The 16,578-nt window shown below is 41.4% G+C and overlaps 1 protein-coding gene across 6 annotated transcripts in view; it reads left to right on the forward strand.

The window, feature by feature from the left end:
• adgrb1a (adhesion G protein-coupled receptor B1a) overlaps positions 1–16,578 on the forward strand; it is a 266,143-nt gene that overhangs the window by 130,460 nt on the left and 119,105 nt on the right. For 4 of the 6 annotated variants that reach the window (XM_047360509.1, XM_047360505.1, XM_047360508.1 and 1 more), the window contains exons 1-5: positions 13,714–13,849; positions 14,039–14,203; positions 14,461–14,625; positions 14,767–14,868; positions 14,967–15,073. In XM_047360509.1, coding sequence (XP_047216465.1) covers positions 14,104–14,203; positions 14,461–14,625; positions 14,767–14,868; positions 14,967–15,073 — 474 coding nt within the window. In that variant the 5' untranslated portion in view covers positions 13,714–13,849; positions 14,039–14,103. Of the gene's footprint in view, positions 1–8,869; positions 9,029–9,745; positions 9,851–13,188; positions 13,354–13,684; positions 13,850–14,038; positions 14,204–14,460; positions 14,626–14,766; positions 14,869–14,966; positions 15,074–16,578 lie in introns of those variants that run through there. The other 2 variants (XM_047360511.1, XM_047360510.1) reach the window with 2 other exon arrangements.

Below are 16,578 nucleotides of genomic sequence, written 5' to 3' on the forward strand. Positions count from 1 at the left end.
TATATATATATAATATTTCGGTCTGTTAAGGGTTGTCATGTGAATACCAGTCTGATAGGGCGGTGGTATTAGGACAAAATTGAAAGGGATGAACCAAGCTCTGGCATTATTGAAGAGCAAAACGTGGAGAAAATTCACACAATTTCTTAAAATACAAGACTCTATTAACAAAATTAAGTCAACTCAAAGTCAAACATATTTCAATCAACAAACTCTTTACTGTGCTAAAACAACCCAACTAAACTACCAAGCACAATGAAAGAATAAGGAAGACTAATGGGCTATGTACAATATAAACAAGTTAATCAAAGATGGTTGAAAACCATGACCGAAAGAGTGATGCAATATTATCATGCAATAATATGCAAGATAATCCTTGGTTCTCAACTTCTTTTCCAGATTCTTCAAGATAATACTTGGTTCTCAAACATTTATGTTTAAGTTAGTCTTGGAACTAGTGGTACTGTTGGCTGGGTTCCCAACAATATATATACCTGTCAGCATTTTACTGTGATCTCCTTCTTGTATAAAGAGGTTTATTTGGTAAAACGACCAAAACAACCAAGAGAACAAAAGGTGGAGAAAACCAAACTGGATAGAGGAGCAGAGTCTGCTGGGATCATGGTGTGAAGAAACAGGCATTTCCAAGCAGAGTCATCCCTCTGCTTTCATGCACCAGCCTGGAATGCAGGCATCACTGGTACCTGCTGCATTCAAAAGCTAGAAAGGAGATTGCAGCACACCAGAGAACTTCACAGACAGAGAGCGTTGTAGATAACCATTTAGGCTTTGGCTACTGTCATGAATGGAGGTATTTTATTTGAAAAAAATGAGAACTATGTGGTTGCATCTCTGGAGAACTCTCCGTTTAGTTCACACATGCACACACATGAACATCTAGCGTAGGGCGCATGACCACAAGTCCCCCCTGCTACAGAAACCCGTTGTGACCAAATCACCACATCTCCCCTTTCCAGTAGTGAAACACACCTGCTAAACACAAGATGAATATTTGAACCCCATACCAAATCAGTCAGAAAATAATATATCTTAACAGGACGTAAGGGTAGACTGCCCTCAGTCCACAGCAACGTAGGTATTATTCTGCCCTAGTTATAATAGTAGAACAGTTAGAAAGTCTTTCATCTTCTCCTCAGAAGACAGTCCATAACTCTAACATCTGAACCATATGAAATGACCATGCAGACTTCTGGTATAACATTACATCCTGCTTCTGTTACAGTGAATAACTATTGTTAATATGTTTCTGAACCTGAGGACCTAGTCCGTAATGCTTTGGTTAACTGAAACATAACTGAAATAGAGAACTTTAAATAACTAAGTGTCACTATATCTGAGAGGAACCCTGACCACACGACCCCTGAATGTAACGTGCACTTCAGCACCTGGAGAGAAACATGCTATTACTGGGCTCGATTGTCTCTGAACAGGGCTTCTGTTAGGACTAACCCCAGTTAAGGAGTTGCTTGCTGGCTCTGCTGGAGATCTGTATAACTGCTTCTGCAGTCGGTCAGGCGGGTCAGGCGGATCTAGATAGACCTGCAGATGTCTACGTTTCTGTAGCAGAACTGTCCCATTCTCAGTCTCCACCAGGTAGGAGCGTGGCTCTTTACATGTGGCGATGACTCTAGCGGGGGTTTTCCATCCCTTTTCCCCATCCAATTTTATCCTGCCATCTTGTCCAGGATGTAGTGTTAGAAGCGGCTGTGCAGAGTGATGGCGGTCATAAAAGAAACAATAACCTGTCTTTGACTAATCATCCTACAGCTGCACCAGTTGTCTGTCCACAGGAGTAGCTTGCAACTACTCCAATATTAGAGCAACCATGGTTCTAATCTCTATTCCAGCCATGAGTAAAACTGGGCTGATGAGGGCTTCTGCAGCACATCAGGGCAAGATGTGGGTCAGGCTGCCTCAGGATGTCTTAAGCAGTCTGAACAGCTCGTACGGCAGCCCCATTTGCCAGTGGGTAACGTGGGCTAGAGGTTGTGTGCACAAATCCGTACTCATGGCAGAAGTCTTTGAACTGAGTAGCATTATCACTGACCAGTTCCAGTGGTATTCCCCACCTCACAAACATGTCCTTGAGCCGACTGATGACATCATGGCTGGATGTAGAAACCAAGTGAGCTATTTTGATGTCTCTGTAGTAATAGTCGGTCACAATAAGATAATTCAGCCTTGCAAACTCACGCAAATCTGCGTCTATGCACTGCCAGGGGCCCTCTGGCAGTGGTGTGGTCAGGAGGTGTTCACGCCTCTGAGTGGGTTTGTTTTCAAAACAGAATTTGCATGATGTCATAATTTGATTGATCTCTGGTAGAAATCTTCCCACGTAAGTAATGGTAAGGACTCTTCATCCTCAAAACCGTGTTTAGGTGGCTGCCATGTTCTTCTTTAGTTCCTCCATAAACAAGTAAATCATCCATCACAACAACAACAACCCCTTCATGACCCTTTAACAGCCTAGACAGCTGCCTTTGGAAGATTTCTTTAGCTGAAACAAAATCTACCAATGGTTGTTACAAGTGTTGTCAGCCTTCTGCTGCTCGCATCTAACGGGATCTGCCAAAATCCACACGAGGTGTCTAAATTAGAAAACACTTTAGCACCGGCCAGCTTTGGAGCAATGTCTTCCAAAGCTGGCAAAATGTAACGCTGTCGTTTCACTGCTTTGTTCAAGCGCCTCAGATCCACACACACCCTAACCTGGTCCTGACATGCGCTACAGTTCTGTCTCGTGGCAGTTTGCAAGAAAGAGAGAGAGAGACAGACAGAAAACGAGAGAGAGAGAATCCCCCCATATTGAAATCATAGGGGAAACACTTTTATCTATATATATAGTTTTCGAGTTTTTCCAATTTATGCCAAATTTGTATTTTTGAAAGCATTTTACAGTCTGTAAATATCTGAATAATTCTGTACTATCTCATTCACTTTTTATTCATGGTTATTTGTTATTGTTTCTACTATTTATTTATCGTTCCTAATATTATCTTACTAGAGGTGCACCTTTAATCTGTCCTGTTGATGAAACTATTTAAATTTCCCCCCAGGGGAATGATAAAGTTTATCTTTTCTCTATATTGATAATTGCATGATTGTTATAGAAGTTTATGTGCTCATTTACTTGACTATTAAGGGGGTGGATCCCTGCGTGATTGAACCGGCAGAGTTTTATTAGTTCACTGTTGTTCATTGTACAGACAATATCTCTCCTTTCTCTTTGTCTTTCCTCCATCTTGCCTGCTTAAGACACTTTTACGCTCACTAAAAGTCCTCCTCACAACTCTCAACATTTCCACACGAGCTCTATTAAGGCCTAAGGTGCTTTGTGAATAACTTTTATCTTACCGAGGGAAAAATCTTAAATTCGAGAAATTCTAACACTTTTCTTAGAAGGACATCGCTAGGAGCTACTTTGAGTTTTGGGATTCTTTGTGAATACGGGCCCTGAACGTCTGCTGAACCATTCTAACTTTCATCTTGACTTTTCAATTAAGGCCACATTTGTGCAGTCCACAACTAAGAGTTATATTTTTGTCATATTCTCCAATCTGAATTGTGGATGTCCTCCAGAGTTAACGTAGGACTCCTAGATGCTTGTCTCATTTCAATTCAATTCAATTCAATTCAAAAATACTTTATTAATCCCAAAAGGAAATTAAATGTTGTTGTAGCTCATTATGAGGGTTTCTTCAAAGAGCCGTTGTAGATGCTGATGGCTGTGGGCAGGAAGGATCTCCTGTAGCGCTCCGTCTTACAGCAGATCTGAAGAAGCCTCTGACTGAAGACAATCTGTTGTTGTAGGACAGTCTCATGAAGAGGATGCTCAGGGTTCTCCATAATGATCTTCATTTTATGAAGAATCCGTCTTTCCACAATGATCTCCAGTGGTTTCAGAGGAGTCCCCAGAACAGACCCAGCCTTCTTTATTAGCTTGTTGAGCTTTTTTAAGCCCCTGGCTCTGATGCTGCTTCCCCAGCTGATGATGGCAGAATAGATCACACTCTCCACAACAGACTTATAGAAGACATGCAGCATCTTGCTGCAAACACCAAAGGACCTAAGCTTCCTCAAGAAGTACAGTCTGCTCTGTCCTTTCTTATAGATGGCTTCACAGTTGCATCTCTACTCTAGTCTGTTGTCCAGGTGAACACCGAGGTATTTATACTCCTCCACCACCTCCACTTCTTCTCCCATGATGGAAATAGTTTTTGACTTATTCCTGTTTCTCTTAAAATCTACAATCATCTCCTTTGTTTTAGCCATGTTCAAAATGAGATGATTGTTTCCACACCATGCCACAAAGCGGTCAACCACCTTCCTGTACTCAGCTTCTTGTCCATCTCTGATCCACCCCACGACTGCATAATCATCCGAGTATTTCTGCAGATGACAGGAGTCTGTCTTGTACTGGAAGTCTGAGGTGTACAGAGTGAAAAGGAATGGTGAGAGTACAGTCCCCTGTGGTGCTCCTGTGCTGCTGACTACCTGGTTAGACTCACAACCCTTCAGTCTCACAAACTGTGGTCTGTTTGTCAGGTAGTCTTTGATCCAGGAGATTGTTGAGGCCTCCACCTGAGTCTTCTGGAGTTTCTGACAAAGCAAATCAGGTTGGATTGTATTAAATGCACTGGAGAAATCAAAGAACATGATCCTCACAGTGCTGCTGGCTTTGTCCAGATGACAGTGTGTTTGTTGAAGCAGGTGTATGATGGCATCTTCAACTCCAACTCCACAGCGATAAGCAAACTGAAGGGGGTCCTGATGGTTTACTGTTTGCTTACTCAGGTGGGCCAACAGGAGTGTCTCTAGGACCTTCGTGATGTGGGATGTCAGGGCAACAGGTCTATGGTCATTGAGGACTGATGGGTGAGTTTTCTTTGGTACCGGAACAAGACAGGAGGTCTTCCACAACACCGGAACCTTCTTCTGGGCCAGCTAAGATTGAAGAGGTGCTGCAGAATTCCACAGAGCTGCTCTGCACAGCCATTCAGGACTCTAGGGCTGACATGATCTGGACCTGCAGCCTTATTCCGATTCAGTCTCTCCAGTTGCATCTTCAATTGACTTCTTGAGACACAGGTGGAAGGGGGAAGCAAAGGAAGCATCAGCATTTTCTGATATGGTTGAAGGCAAACATGTAGAAGCAGAAGGGTCCATGGCTGAGATAAAAAATTTGAGGTGTTACTGGACAGCTGTGGGTCCTGTGGGTCAAAGGAGGGTGAAATGTCTGTTTGGCTGTGAGCAGGAGAAGAGGATGCAAAGCTTGTTTCTGAACTGAACCTATTGAAGAATGTGTTCAGTTCATTGGCTCTGTCCAGACCTTCATCGGTCCGATCATCCCTCTGCCTGAAGCCCGTGATCTTCTTCATCCCTGTCCACACTTCTCTGATATTGTTTTTCTGGAGCTTGCTCTCCAGCTTCTTCTTGTACACCTCCTTGCTGTCTCTTATCTTGACTTTAAGTTGCTTCTGTAAACTCTTCAATAATTCTCTGTCTCCCTCTCTGAAGGCTCTTTTTTTTCTTGTTAAGCAGGTCCTTCAGGTCACTGGTGATCCAAGGTTTGTTATTGGGGAAGCATCTCACGGTTCTGGTGGGGATGATTTTATCCACACAGAAGTTTATATAGTCGGTTACACACTCAGTCATGGCATTGATGTCCTCTCCATGTGGCTGGCACAGTGCGTCCCAGTCTGTAGCCTCAAAGCAACCTTGCAGAGCTTCTTCAGCTTCCTGTGACCATTTTCTCACAGTCTTCTTTATTACAGGTTGCCTTTGAACAAGGGGCTTATATTTCGAGCAGAGTAAAACAAGATTGTGATCTGATTTGCCTAGAGGAGGTATTGCTGTAGAGATGTTTGAGTCCTTGACATTTGCATAAAACAAATCCAATGTTTTGTTTTCTCTGGTAGAGCAGCTGACAAACTGTTGAAACGTTGGAAGTGTAGCAGATAGTGAAGCGTGGTTAAAATCACCAGCAATTGCCACAAAAGCATTGGGGTTTTGTGTCTGTAGCTTAGCAACAACTGAGCTGATGGCATCACATGCAGTGTCGGCAACAGCGGAAGGTGGAACGTAAACTGTTGCCAAAGTAACACTGGTGAACTCTCTGGGTAAATAATATGGACGAAAACTTCCTGCCAACAGTACAATATCTGGACTGCAGAGATGACACTTCACAGTAACATGTCCTGGATGACACTGTCTGTTGTTCACAAATACTGCCAGTCCACCTCGTTTATATTTGCCGCTCCTCTTTAAATCTCTGTCTGCTTGTATGGTTAAAAAGCCCGGCAGAGAGACGCTGGAGTCGGGGATATGATCCTGCAGCCATGTCTCAGTAAAACACATAATACTGCATGCCCGGTACTCTGGCTGGGTCCTTTGTAGGGCTTGGAGTTCATCCAACTTGTTTCCCAACGATCTCACATTGCCCATCATAATCGACGGAAGAGATGGTTTGAACTTCCTCCTTCTCTCTTTTCTCTTAGCTCCTGCTCTGCATCCACGGCGTCTCCTTTTCAACTCATCGGGGATTTGGGGTTGTAGTTGAAGTATTATTTGAGCTTTTGAGATATTAATCAGCTGCTCCCGGTTGTAAGAAACAATCATGTTGCCATGGCAATGCATCATAACAAATGTCCAAAAATAGAAAGTATTAGGAAAAATCCTCCAAGCTGCACAGCATCTGACACCTGTGGAGATATATTTTGTGTGTGCATCATTATTATTACTATGTTCATAACCAGTGTGGGAAATAAAATGTGTAACCTGTGTTAGTATAAGACATTGTGTATTGTGTGGTCTGCAAAAGTATTTCTCTCAGGAGAGGTGAAGTGGAAAATTACTGAAGAACTGCAGGAGTGTGTGAAAAGTAGAGATAGTACAACTGACTGACTTACTCCCTTCTCATATCAGTAGAAAACATGGTGCAGGTGCAGGACAATGACTGTCTAAATATGGTAAAGCCGGAAAAGTGTGTACGTGACTACATGTGAGAAAATATTGTAATGTGTGTTTTAATAAAAGCAATGAGCCCAGTGAGAAGCTCAGAAGACATCTCGCTGTGAGCTCTTCCCCTGGTCCAGGTATTTTGAATTACATACAGCTGTCTCCATGTGATTTATTCTAATGTGTTGTGAATTCCTCCAGGTTACGATGAATAAACGAACGCGCGGAAGGCCTCTTTAAAGGGGTACTTCAACACACCGGAGAGGACAGTCGTCTAAAAAAAAAAAAAATCAACTGTATCCACCACAAGAGGAATAGTTCCCAAAAAAGAATAAATCAGAATCAAAAGTAACAGAGCTACTTGTATCCGGGATCTCGTTCTTTCGGTCATGACCCAAAGGTCATGGCCATGGGTGAGGGTAGGACATAGACCGACCGGTAAATTGACCGGTAATTCGCTTTTCGGCTCAGCTCTCTCTTCACCCCAATGGACCGGCACAGCGCACCCATTACTGCGGCAGCCGCACCGATCCATCTGTCGATCTCCCTCTCCGTTCTTCCCTCACTCGTGAACAAGACCCTTAGATACTTGAACTCCTCCACTTGAGGCAGGAACTCCCCTCCAACCTGAAGAGGACAAGCCACCCTTGTCTGGTCGAGAACCATGGCCTCAGACTTGGAGGAGCTGATCTTCATCCCAGATGCTTCACACTAGGCTGCAAACCGCCCCAGTGCATGCTGTAGGTCTTGGTTAGAGGGAGCCAGCAGGACCATGTCATCTGCAAAAAGAAGAGATGAAATCCACCCATCCGGGAGGAGCTCGGAGTAGAGCCGCTGCTCCTCCACATCGAGAGGAGCCAGTTGAGGTGGCTCGTGCATCTATACCGGAAGCCTCGTGGACGCCTTCCTCGGGAGGTGTTCCAGGCACGTCCCACCGGGAGGAGGCCCAAGGGACGGCCCAGGTCATGCTGGAGGGATTATGTCTCTCTGCTGGCCTGGGAGCACCTTGGGCTCCCCACAGAGGAGCTGGAGGAGGTGTCTGGAGAGAGGGACGTCTGGATGTCTCTGCTGAGTATGCTGTCCCCGCGACCCGGATAAGATAACGAGTACGAGTACAAACAATGAGCAAATTGATCAGAAAATCCTTCTGGTTTTCCCACTTGTGACTGCAACAAGGTAAAGTGGGATATGATTTCATTCAAAGTTGGAAATTCAGACCTTTGGGATAAATGAAGTGCATATATATATATATATATATATATATATATATATAACTGTTATATATAACTCTACTTTAAACGTCTCCAGAACTTTCTGCCTGACCTGTCTGTTGTGTTGTTTGGTTTGTTCTCTAATGTTCTCTAACATATCTCTTAGAGTTTCACAGCTGCATTTATAGTGAGATACACATACGTACATGTGCACGTTATTTACGGTTTGGGTAAACTATGAAGGCAATTGGTTGCCCAGGGTAAACAAGCCTGAACACAAATTCAGGTACAGATTTTTATTTGTAAAAAGATGCTGAAAACCATGTATCATTTAGCAAAGTAAGCACTATTGAGAAACTATACGCAGGTTTACTTTCTTTTTTGCCATCAAGGTGGCATCATTTACTGTCCTCTGACCACTCTGTCATTATGAATTCCTTGGCATAGCAGTCTTTATGCTTCATAATCATTGCCAGTATAATCAAATCTAAATAAAATACTTGCTTGAAACTGTACAAACATTAATGTTTGTTTGATCACGTCTTGAAAAAAACTGTATTGTATTGTTAAAAATAGTGGTTGGAGAGAAAAGTTCAATTAGCTGATGTTTGCCAGAAGTGTTGAAAGTACTGCAGTGATTAAAGAATGCCTGCTTCCGTGGGTTGTATTTGTGTCTGCAGGTGGTTGGAGTGTGTGGGGCCACTGGGGGCAGTGCAGCAGCGAGTGCGGTGGTGGAATCCAAACCCGTGCTCGGACCTGTCAGTCACCTCCAGAAGAGTATTTTCTGTGTGAGGGTGTAGTGGAGGAGGGTCGGCCCTGCAACTCCCAATCCTGCTCAGGTTAGTTCTTTATGCTGTGCTTTTGGTTCTGTCCACCAATGAAAACATTTTTAGCTCTCCTTGAGTTGGATGTTTTAAGGCAATTCTTTCTTTACCTTTCTGCTTGACTAACTTGTTTATCTGTTTGCATATCTTAACTGTGTCATTCAGCATTTTGAGTTAAGGAGTGCATGTTGGAAAGGGGACTTTGATCGATGAAAAAAACAAAAACTGCATGGTCAACCTTTTTTATGGCCAAGAATGCAAGGACCCAAATATTTCAAAATCTTAGAAACTCTCAAATGGCTAAAGTGACTCAGGCAGTGAACATCTGAGTGCTTTACATTTTAGAGAATATTTACCAAGTATTAGTGCTTTCATTGAAATGTTTGACAGCTTAAAGCTTTCATCTGTGGTGAACAATTTATGCATTTCACTTTCTCACAGCAATAAGTCATTGGTTCAGCTGTGATGGGTTTAAATGTATTTTTGTACTACCATCAGAGACACTTAAAGTCATATGAACAGCATTATACAACAACTGAAAAAAAAAATCGGCAGCACACAGGATCAGCACATAAACACCAACAGCACAACACAAGACCCAAGTTTGGCTGATGTTGTTTGGGTGACCAATCACGTCACGGTTGTGTCCCAAATATAAGCCTTTGATGAAGGAGCTCTGGTTGCTAATCCCGCCCCTCCTCCCCCTCCTGGCCTTGCCTCATCCTCCTTTAGGCAAAGGTCGCCATCTCTCTCGCAGCCAGTCTCTCCGCTCGGTGGACAGCCGCAAGCGTGATGACACAGACAAGCCCCGCGGCGGACAGCAGAGTCCTCAGACAGGTAAGACAACGGGACGCAGAGGGATCCCATGCATCAGTCACTGTGGCAGCTTGGGTGACCAGTTTACCTCTACAACATACAGCTGTGACGCACTTAAAATATACACATCTATCAAAATCTCCCACAGCAGTGCCTTGTCCACAGTGGACTACTTCCAACATGGACCCTGACTGAGCATAGTAAAACTGATTTAAATGAGAACAGAACACTGTGTACCTTCTGTAAAGTATAAAATCAGATTCCCTCCTCTCTGGTAAAGTGATGCTGCACCAAAGCCAAAGATGCACATAAAGAAAAAGTTCAATAAATTGGAACTGCTATTTTTTTTATCTTCATTTTTTACGATTCAGAGAGAAGGTATCATTCATATATCAGTGCTTCATGTAAACAGAAGGACAGCATACATAATACTTTACTTCCCATTAAGTTTACTAAATATAGAAATTCTTCTTTAGTATCTAGTAAGAAAAGATCATTAACTAAAATGCACTAAACACTCACCTACATATCCCAACCAAATGCATATACTTGCATATACAGATCCATTCAAATATAAAAAAAAACAGCATTTAAAAAACAATGTGCATGAAAGTGCACAGGGAAAGAGAAACATGATTTCAATACCACTGCGTTTTAAAAAGGTTACAGCTAAGCCAATAAAAAAAAATTTTAAACTGTTTTTATGCTAATGAATCTTTGTGTTTTCCCAGATAATATTTAATAAAACAATGAATATAGAGAATCCTGTAGACCTGAGTGCTTTCTTATCATTGGATTAATGATAAGAAAGCATTACGAGCTGTATGTTCGTATCAACTGGTTTGGTTATTGTACCAAACTGTTAGATTTAAGGAGAAAATAGTAAATTACCTATATACCATGATTAAGTGGTTAAGTCTGAGTACTGGCATTAAAGCTTTTTAATTCTCTCAAAAGCATGATTCATTGTCTTGACTTTTTATAAGTGTAATTTCTATGGAATTAGAAACAACGTCTGATCCACAAGTGTTTCCAGTTATCTAAAAGTAGTACTGTGCTCTAAGACTTGTTTTTTAGTTATTGTCCTAAATACAGACCCCTGGAGTACAATTGTCTGTCAAACCAAACGTCAAGATGGTCAACATAGTGAGAGCAGGTGTAGCATAGATCAGTGCTAAACTCAATGGCAGCCACTTATTAGTTTCAACTCTGCAGAAATACTTTTTTAGTGTAGAGTTAAACCAAAAATTAACATTGATTTCTTATTTTATGTTTACTGACATAACACATCGTTTCAGTGTGTGGTTTCATTCTTCTAACTAATAATTTATTTAGACCTTTTCCCATGTAGACCTAATTATCATCTCTCAGAAAGTCTCCACAGAACAAAGGATGAATACATAAAGTGACTCCAAGTTGGAGTATTAGATACTGTAAACAGACACGAACCACAAGATTCTGAATACTAGAAGAAGGTTTCAGAATCAGCAAATGTTCACCTCCAAAGATAATTTTTTGTAGATATCACTCTGCCAGCATCACAGCCTCATCAGGTCTATATCATGTGAAGACCTGATATAAATGTCTCTTTGTAGAGCACACAGTGGGAGGAAGGCATTACCTTTGGCCACTATATGTATCAGAGGTTCTCTACAATCTCCAGTCAGCCTTATCTTCTGCTTTTTCTCATGTCTAGTGTGACCAACAGCCTCCATCACAGGTATTCTTTGGTAAGAAATACCTTGTTGGCTTTTTCTTGTGTTAGGTAGGGTTTTTCCACTTCCCTCCTCACTTCAGTGACAATAAAATCACTTGCAACATTTCTAGTCAGTTTTTCAAAGTTTAAAATCAACTAATTAACATATCCATGCAGGCTAACACAGCCAGGAACAACATGGCTGAGTGACCGTTTATATTTGTTACATTCAACTGCAATTTTATATCTAAGCAGTAGGCATTACTGTATAGAAAGGTATATTAATACATAACAGTAGTGGCAGCAGAAGAAGGGCAATACAGAAAGTACATTCTTCACACACAAACCCACACCTAACTATATTTGATATGAATATTCTGAAGGATTTTGTCACCACTCAAACCCTGCTGTATGACTTAGGACTCCTGCTATTTCGAAACATTTTATTTTAGACAAACAAATGTGATTACATGGTCGTTTTTCGCTGAATCTACACACCATGTCAACAAAATAGTATAGCTGTGAGTGAAGCAATCTGGTGCATTACTGCCACCTTGTGGTATTATTGTTAACAGAGGTAATAGTAACAGGTGGCAATTATCAAAACAATAGTTGTTTACCTCATCAACCTTTAACATTTCAATAAATATCCTATTCAGATTATTTACCTGCACAGTTGAATTTTTGTTTAGGCACATTTACATTAAGTCTGACAGTCTTTCATTGATTAAATTTCTGGTATATATTATTCAAGGTCCACACACTTAGCAACAGAGGAAGCTTAACAATTGTTTTAATATTGGCAAATACTCCATGGTAGCCCCATGTTGTTTCAAGGGATTAGTGTTCGTAACTTCCTCAAACTTGTCTTCATCATAGAGCTCAACATATTTCTAGAATTGCTGAGCAATTCCTTGTTGCTGGTTGCAGGGATTACGTTTTGAGAGAAACTGATGGCTGTGCTCCGTTTTTGTTCATTCATTCACTGTTTTTGCCTAAATTCAAACTAAGATGGCAAAGCTTATTAGCTACCCACTTCCTGTTAGTATCCCTTCTCTCCAAGTCCATCTATGACTGCCCAGTTTTCTCTAAATGGTTCTGTGACCCATCTAATCAACAGTCTCTGCCTGTAAGGCAATGGCATTTACTTTTACATAGAGTCAATGCAAATGATATGACATCTGAGCCTGACAAATAACAAAGAACAAGCTGATCCAATGCTGGGGTCCATTTCAGGGGTCTCTTGTTTGAGGGGAGCAATATGTGAATTTCAACAAAGGAGGTTAGCCTTTAGCTGTTGCAACAACACAGGGTAATATTTATAGTGTCACTTGTAGGCCCTCAAACAGCTCCTCATCTTGTCCTTTAGAATGATCAGCTGTGCTGTTTGGAAGACCACTCCTCTTAAAGGACACTAAGTTTAATTTGCAATGAAAAATCCGTATGTCTGCCTAATTATTTGTGAAATCCTAGGCGTTTGGTGAAAGCGGCCCCTGAAATGTGGCACGGATAGACTTTACCATTTGATACCACATCCCCTCTTTTTTTGGCCCCAGAGGCTGCATCCTGCTGCATCCTGCATGCTAAGTAGTCATGGCCCTCTCCTTCTCTTCCTTTTCCTCTCAATCCTCCCATCCTTTACCTATTCCATCTTCCTTAGTAGACTCCACCTCAGGTGAGGAGTGGTCAGCGTGGAGTGTGTGTTCTGCCACCTGTGGGGAGGGCTGGCAGAGTCGCACTCGCTTCTGTGTGTCCTCCTCCTATAGCACCCAGTGTAGTGGACCGCTGAGAGAGCAGAGACCTTGCAACAACTCAGCCGTTTGTCCAGGTAAGCACCCCACCCCTCCTTCCACCAACCCCCCTCCACAGTCACCTGCTCCTGTCTCCTTCCAGTGCTTAGCCCTCTCCCTGACCTTGCATTACATATAGTAGACCCTCCTGGTGCTACTCTAAAAGTAGATAAGCTTTCAAAGTGTTTCAGGCTCATATGGAAACTGACAGCAGGTGAAGGTCCTATAAGCAATATTAAATAGCCCACAGCAGAGGAACAGATGGGTCACCTGTTTCTGTGAAGTTATGCTCGTTTGCTTCAATTTGTAAAAATGGGCATACAGTATATATCTGTCTACTAAATCACACCATAGCTGCTCTGATTGCAGTGCATGGCGCGTGGGACGAGTGGTCACCGTGGAGCTTGTGTTCGTCCACGTGTGGCCGAGGTTACAGGTCCCGAACACGAACTTGTACTCCCCCACAGTTTGGGGGAGATCCCTGTGATGGACCTGAAAAACAGACCAAATTCTGCAACATAGCCGTCTGTCCAGGTAAGCATGACACATCAACAAATGACTACAAATACTGCCTGTTTTCTACCTGAATGGATCTATGTGAAAATCCTTAGACCACAGAAAATGTTCTCGGTTTGCTTGTTTTTGAAAAATCTCCCAACTTAAAAAAATCTTGGTTGATTACATTCTTTGTCCTGTTGTTGCTGTGGCCCTACCGGCCTTCAGTGGATGGAGTCTGGAACGAGTGGTCCAGCTGGAGCTCCTGCTCTGCTACATGTTCCAACGGGACCATGCAAAGAACCAGGGAGTGCAACGGCCCCTCATATGGAGGCTCGGAGTGCAGGGGAGAGTGGCTGGAGACTTTTGACTGCTTCCTGGGGGATTGTCCAGGTATACAAATTTGTAGCAGAATATGTGGAACAGGTTATTCTGTTACTCTGCAGTTATCATCAAGACTATTTAAGACTTCTCGTGAGCTAATATTTTATAACCCTGTGATGTTTTATATTTGGTTTTCAAACTTATCTTTTCCATTACCCTTAGAATTCAGTCATTAATGTGGAAGTTAATGCAGTAAAGAACATTGAGATTCAGAAGCATTTTCAGTGATTAAAAATCTTCCGTCTATGTTGTATTCATTCTGTTAGTGGATGGAAAGTGGCAGCCTTGGTCCTTGTGGTCAGGCTGCTCAAAAACCTGTGGAGGGGGGAGGCAGCAGAGGAACAGGATTTGCTATGGGCCCTTTTTTGGAGGACAGCCTTGTCCTGGAGAGCAAGAAGAGATCCGTCACTGCAATGAAAAGAAATGCCCAGGTGAGTTAATGGGAACATAAATTCCTTTATACCATCTGTATCTAAAACGTTTGAATGTTTTTTGATCTCTAGTTTTACTCATGTTTATATGAGTGTTACAGTTTTCTTCAGCTTTCTGTTGAACATGTTTGCTGTCAACAGAACCTCATGAAATATGTGGCGAGGACAATTTCTCTAATGTAGTATGGAAGATGACTCCTGCTGGGGATACAGCAGCAGTACGTTGCCCTCTCAATGCCATGGGTGAGCTTCCATTCTTCATGCATTCACAGAATGTTCTAGCAAAAAATACTAGATGACAGAGTCCTGAGTTTTCAGATGAACTCTTGTGTCCCCCACAGGGCTTATTCTGCGCCGCTGCTCCTTGGATGAGGAGGGCATCGCCTTCTGGGAAAATCCAACCTATATGAAATGCATTTCCAATGACTATCGCAGTATACAAACCTTAGTAAGCAGTATTGTTGTTTTCATTTCACTCTGATTGACCCCTCTTAGATTGTTATATTGGACAGGTCATATTAGGTGTAATTATACATCTACCTTGAGCTGTATGATTACAAGATAGGGGGTTCATGAGAGCAAGATAAGAGATAGCAATATTTGTTTGGGAAACTAAAAATCTGCATTTTTTGTTTTGCTTGTTTTCAAAAAAATATTTTGTTTCTGCAAATAGAGAATTGTTTTGCAAATCACAATCTGTTTTATTGCAAACAAATGTGTTTAATATTCCCTTTGTTTCTTTTGTCTGTTAAATTTAAATCTTGATTTTAAACAATCTTTGCTTAGTGTAGAATTATCCAGGTCTGATTTGATCAGTTTAAGTGTTTAAAATTTTTAACTACAGAAGATCAAGGCCAGTTCAGCCCCATTAAAAACCGGTGAAATAGGCCATGAATTTACAACCAATCAGATGCTCAGAAGAAGATGCCAACTTCAAAGCTATCCGCAACAAATAGACCATTGCCACACCCTCACAGTGCTTACAAACTTTTATGTTTTGTTTGTGATAAAATCTTTTTTTTGTATCGAATACCTAAAATACTGCTTCACAAACATGATTGGAATGCCTTCAGCGCATTAGTAAATGAGTGTTTTCGGCCAGCCTGATGAGCAATCATTCTTTGCAGACTCTGTCAATACAACAGGGCAACTCTAGAAGTACTTCCTTTATTACTTCATAGTAACATAAGAATCTCCAGCACATATACAACAGGATGTTAAGGTTAAAGCACTCATGTTCATAGCTGAGTTTCAAATTGCTACTATTAATAGATATAATTAGCAAATAATTATTAACAGAATCACTAATAAAGTTAGATTATAACATGTTTAGCTAGACTAACAAATCAGGGCACCACCTGATTAGGAATCATTAGCCAAACAACTGTTTGGCTAATGATTCCTAATCAGCCAAACAACTGTTTGGCTAATGACTGTCAGGTATTGTCCTGTGAATACCAGCCAAAGTGGCTGTATTATAGGACAATAGATAAAAGAGGAGATACGAGTTCTGTCGACCTAGAACAGCAAGCCCAGCAAACATATATAGAATACCCACAAACAACAATTTTCCAAAATATAAGAATTTATTAACAAAAATAATTCAACTCCAAGCTAAAATATTTCTGTCAATAAACTCTTTAACTAGGCTAGTTCCACTCAGCTACACTACTAAGCAAATATGAATGTTTAAGGAAACTGATGAACTGTAAAAAAAAGAAACAGAGAATAAACCATAACCAATAAAAAGATGCAGTGATATCACAGTTCAGTATGAACAAAGTTTGTCTTAAGGATTTTGTAATGAGGTCAAATTAGTTATAAACTAATTAAAACAACAATGATATGTATTCAAACAATCAGATTAAAATGCAGATCAGAAGGGTAAATAAACATTTTAGAAAAATAATATTTTAAAATATTATTTGCCAAATAAGAAATCGATAGTCTTTA

Source organism: Girardinichthys multiradiatus, chromosome 3 (assembly GCF_021462225.1).
Source record: "Girardinichthys multiradiatus isolate DD_20200921_A chromosome 3, DD_fGirMul_XY1, whole genome shotgun sequence".
Classification (NCBI taxonomy): Eukaryota; Metazoa; Chordata; class Actinopteri; order Cyprinodontiformes; family Goodeidae; genus Girardinichthys; species Girardinichthys multiradiatus.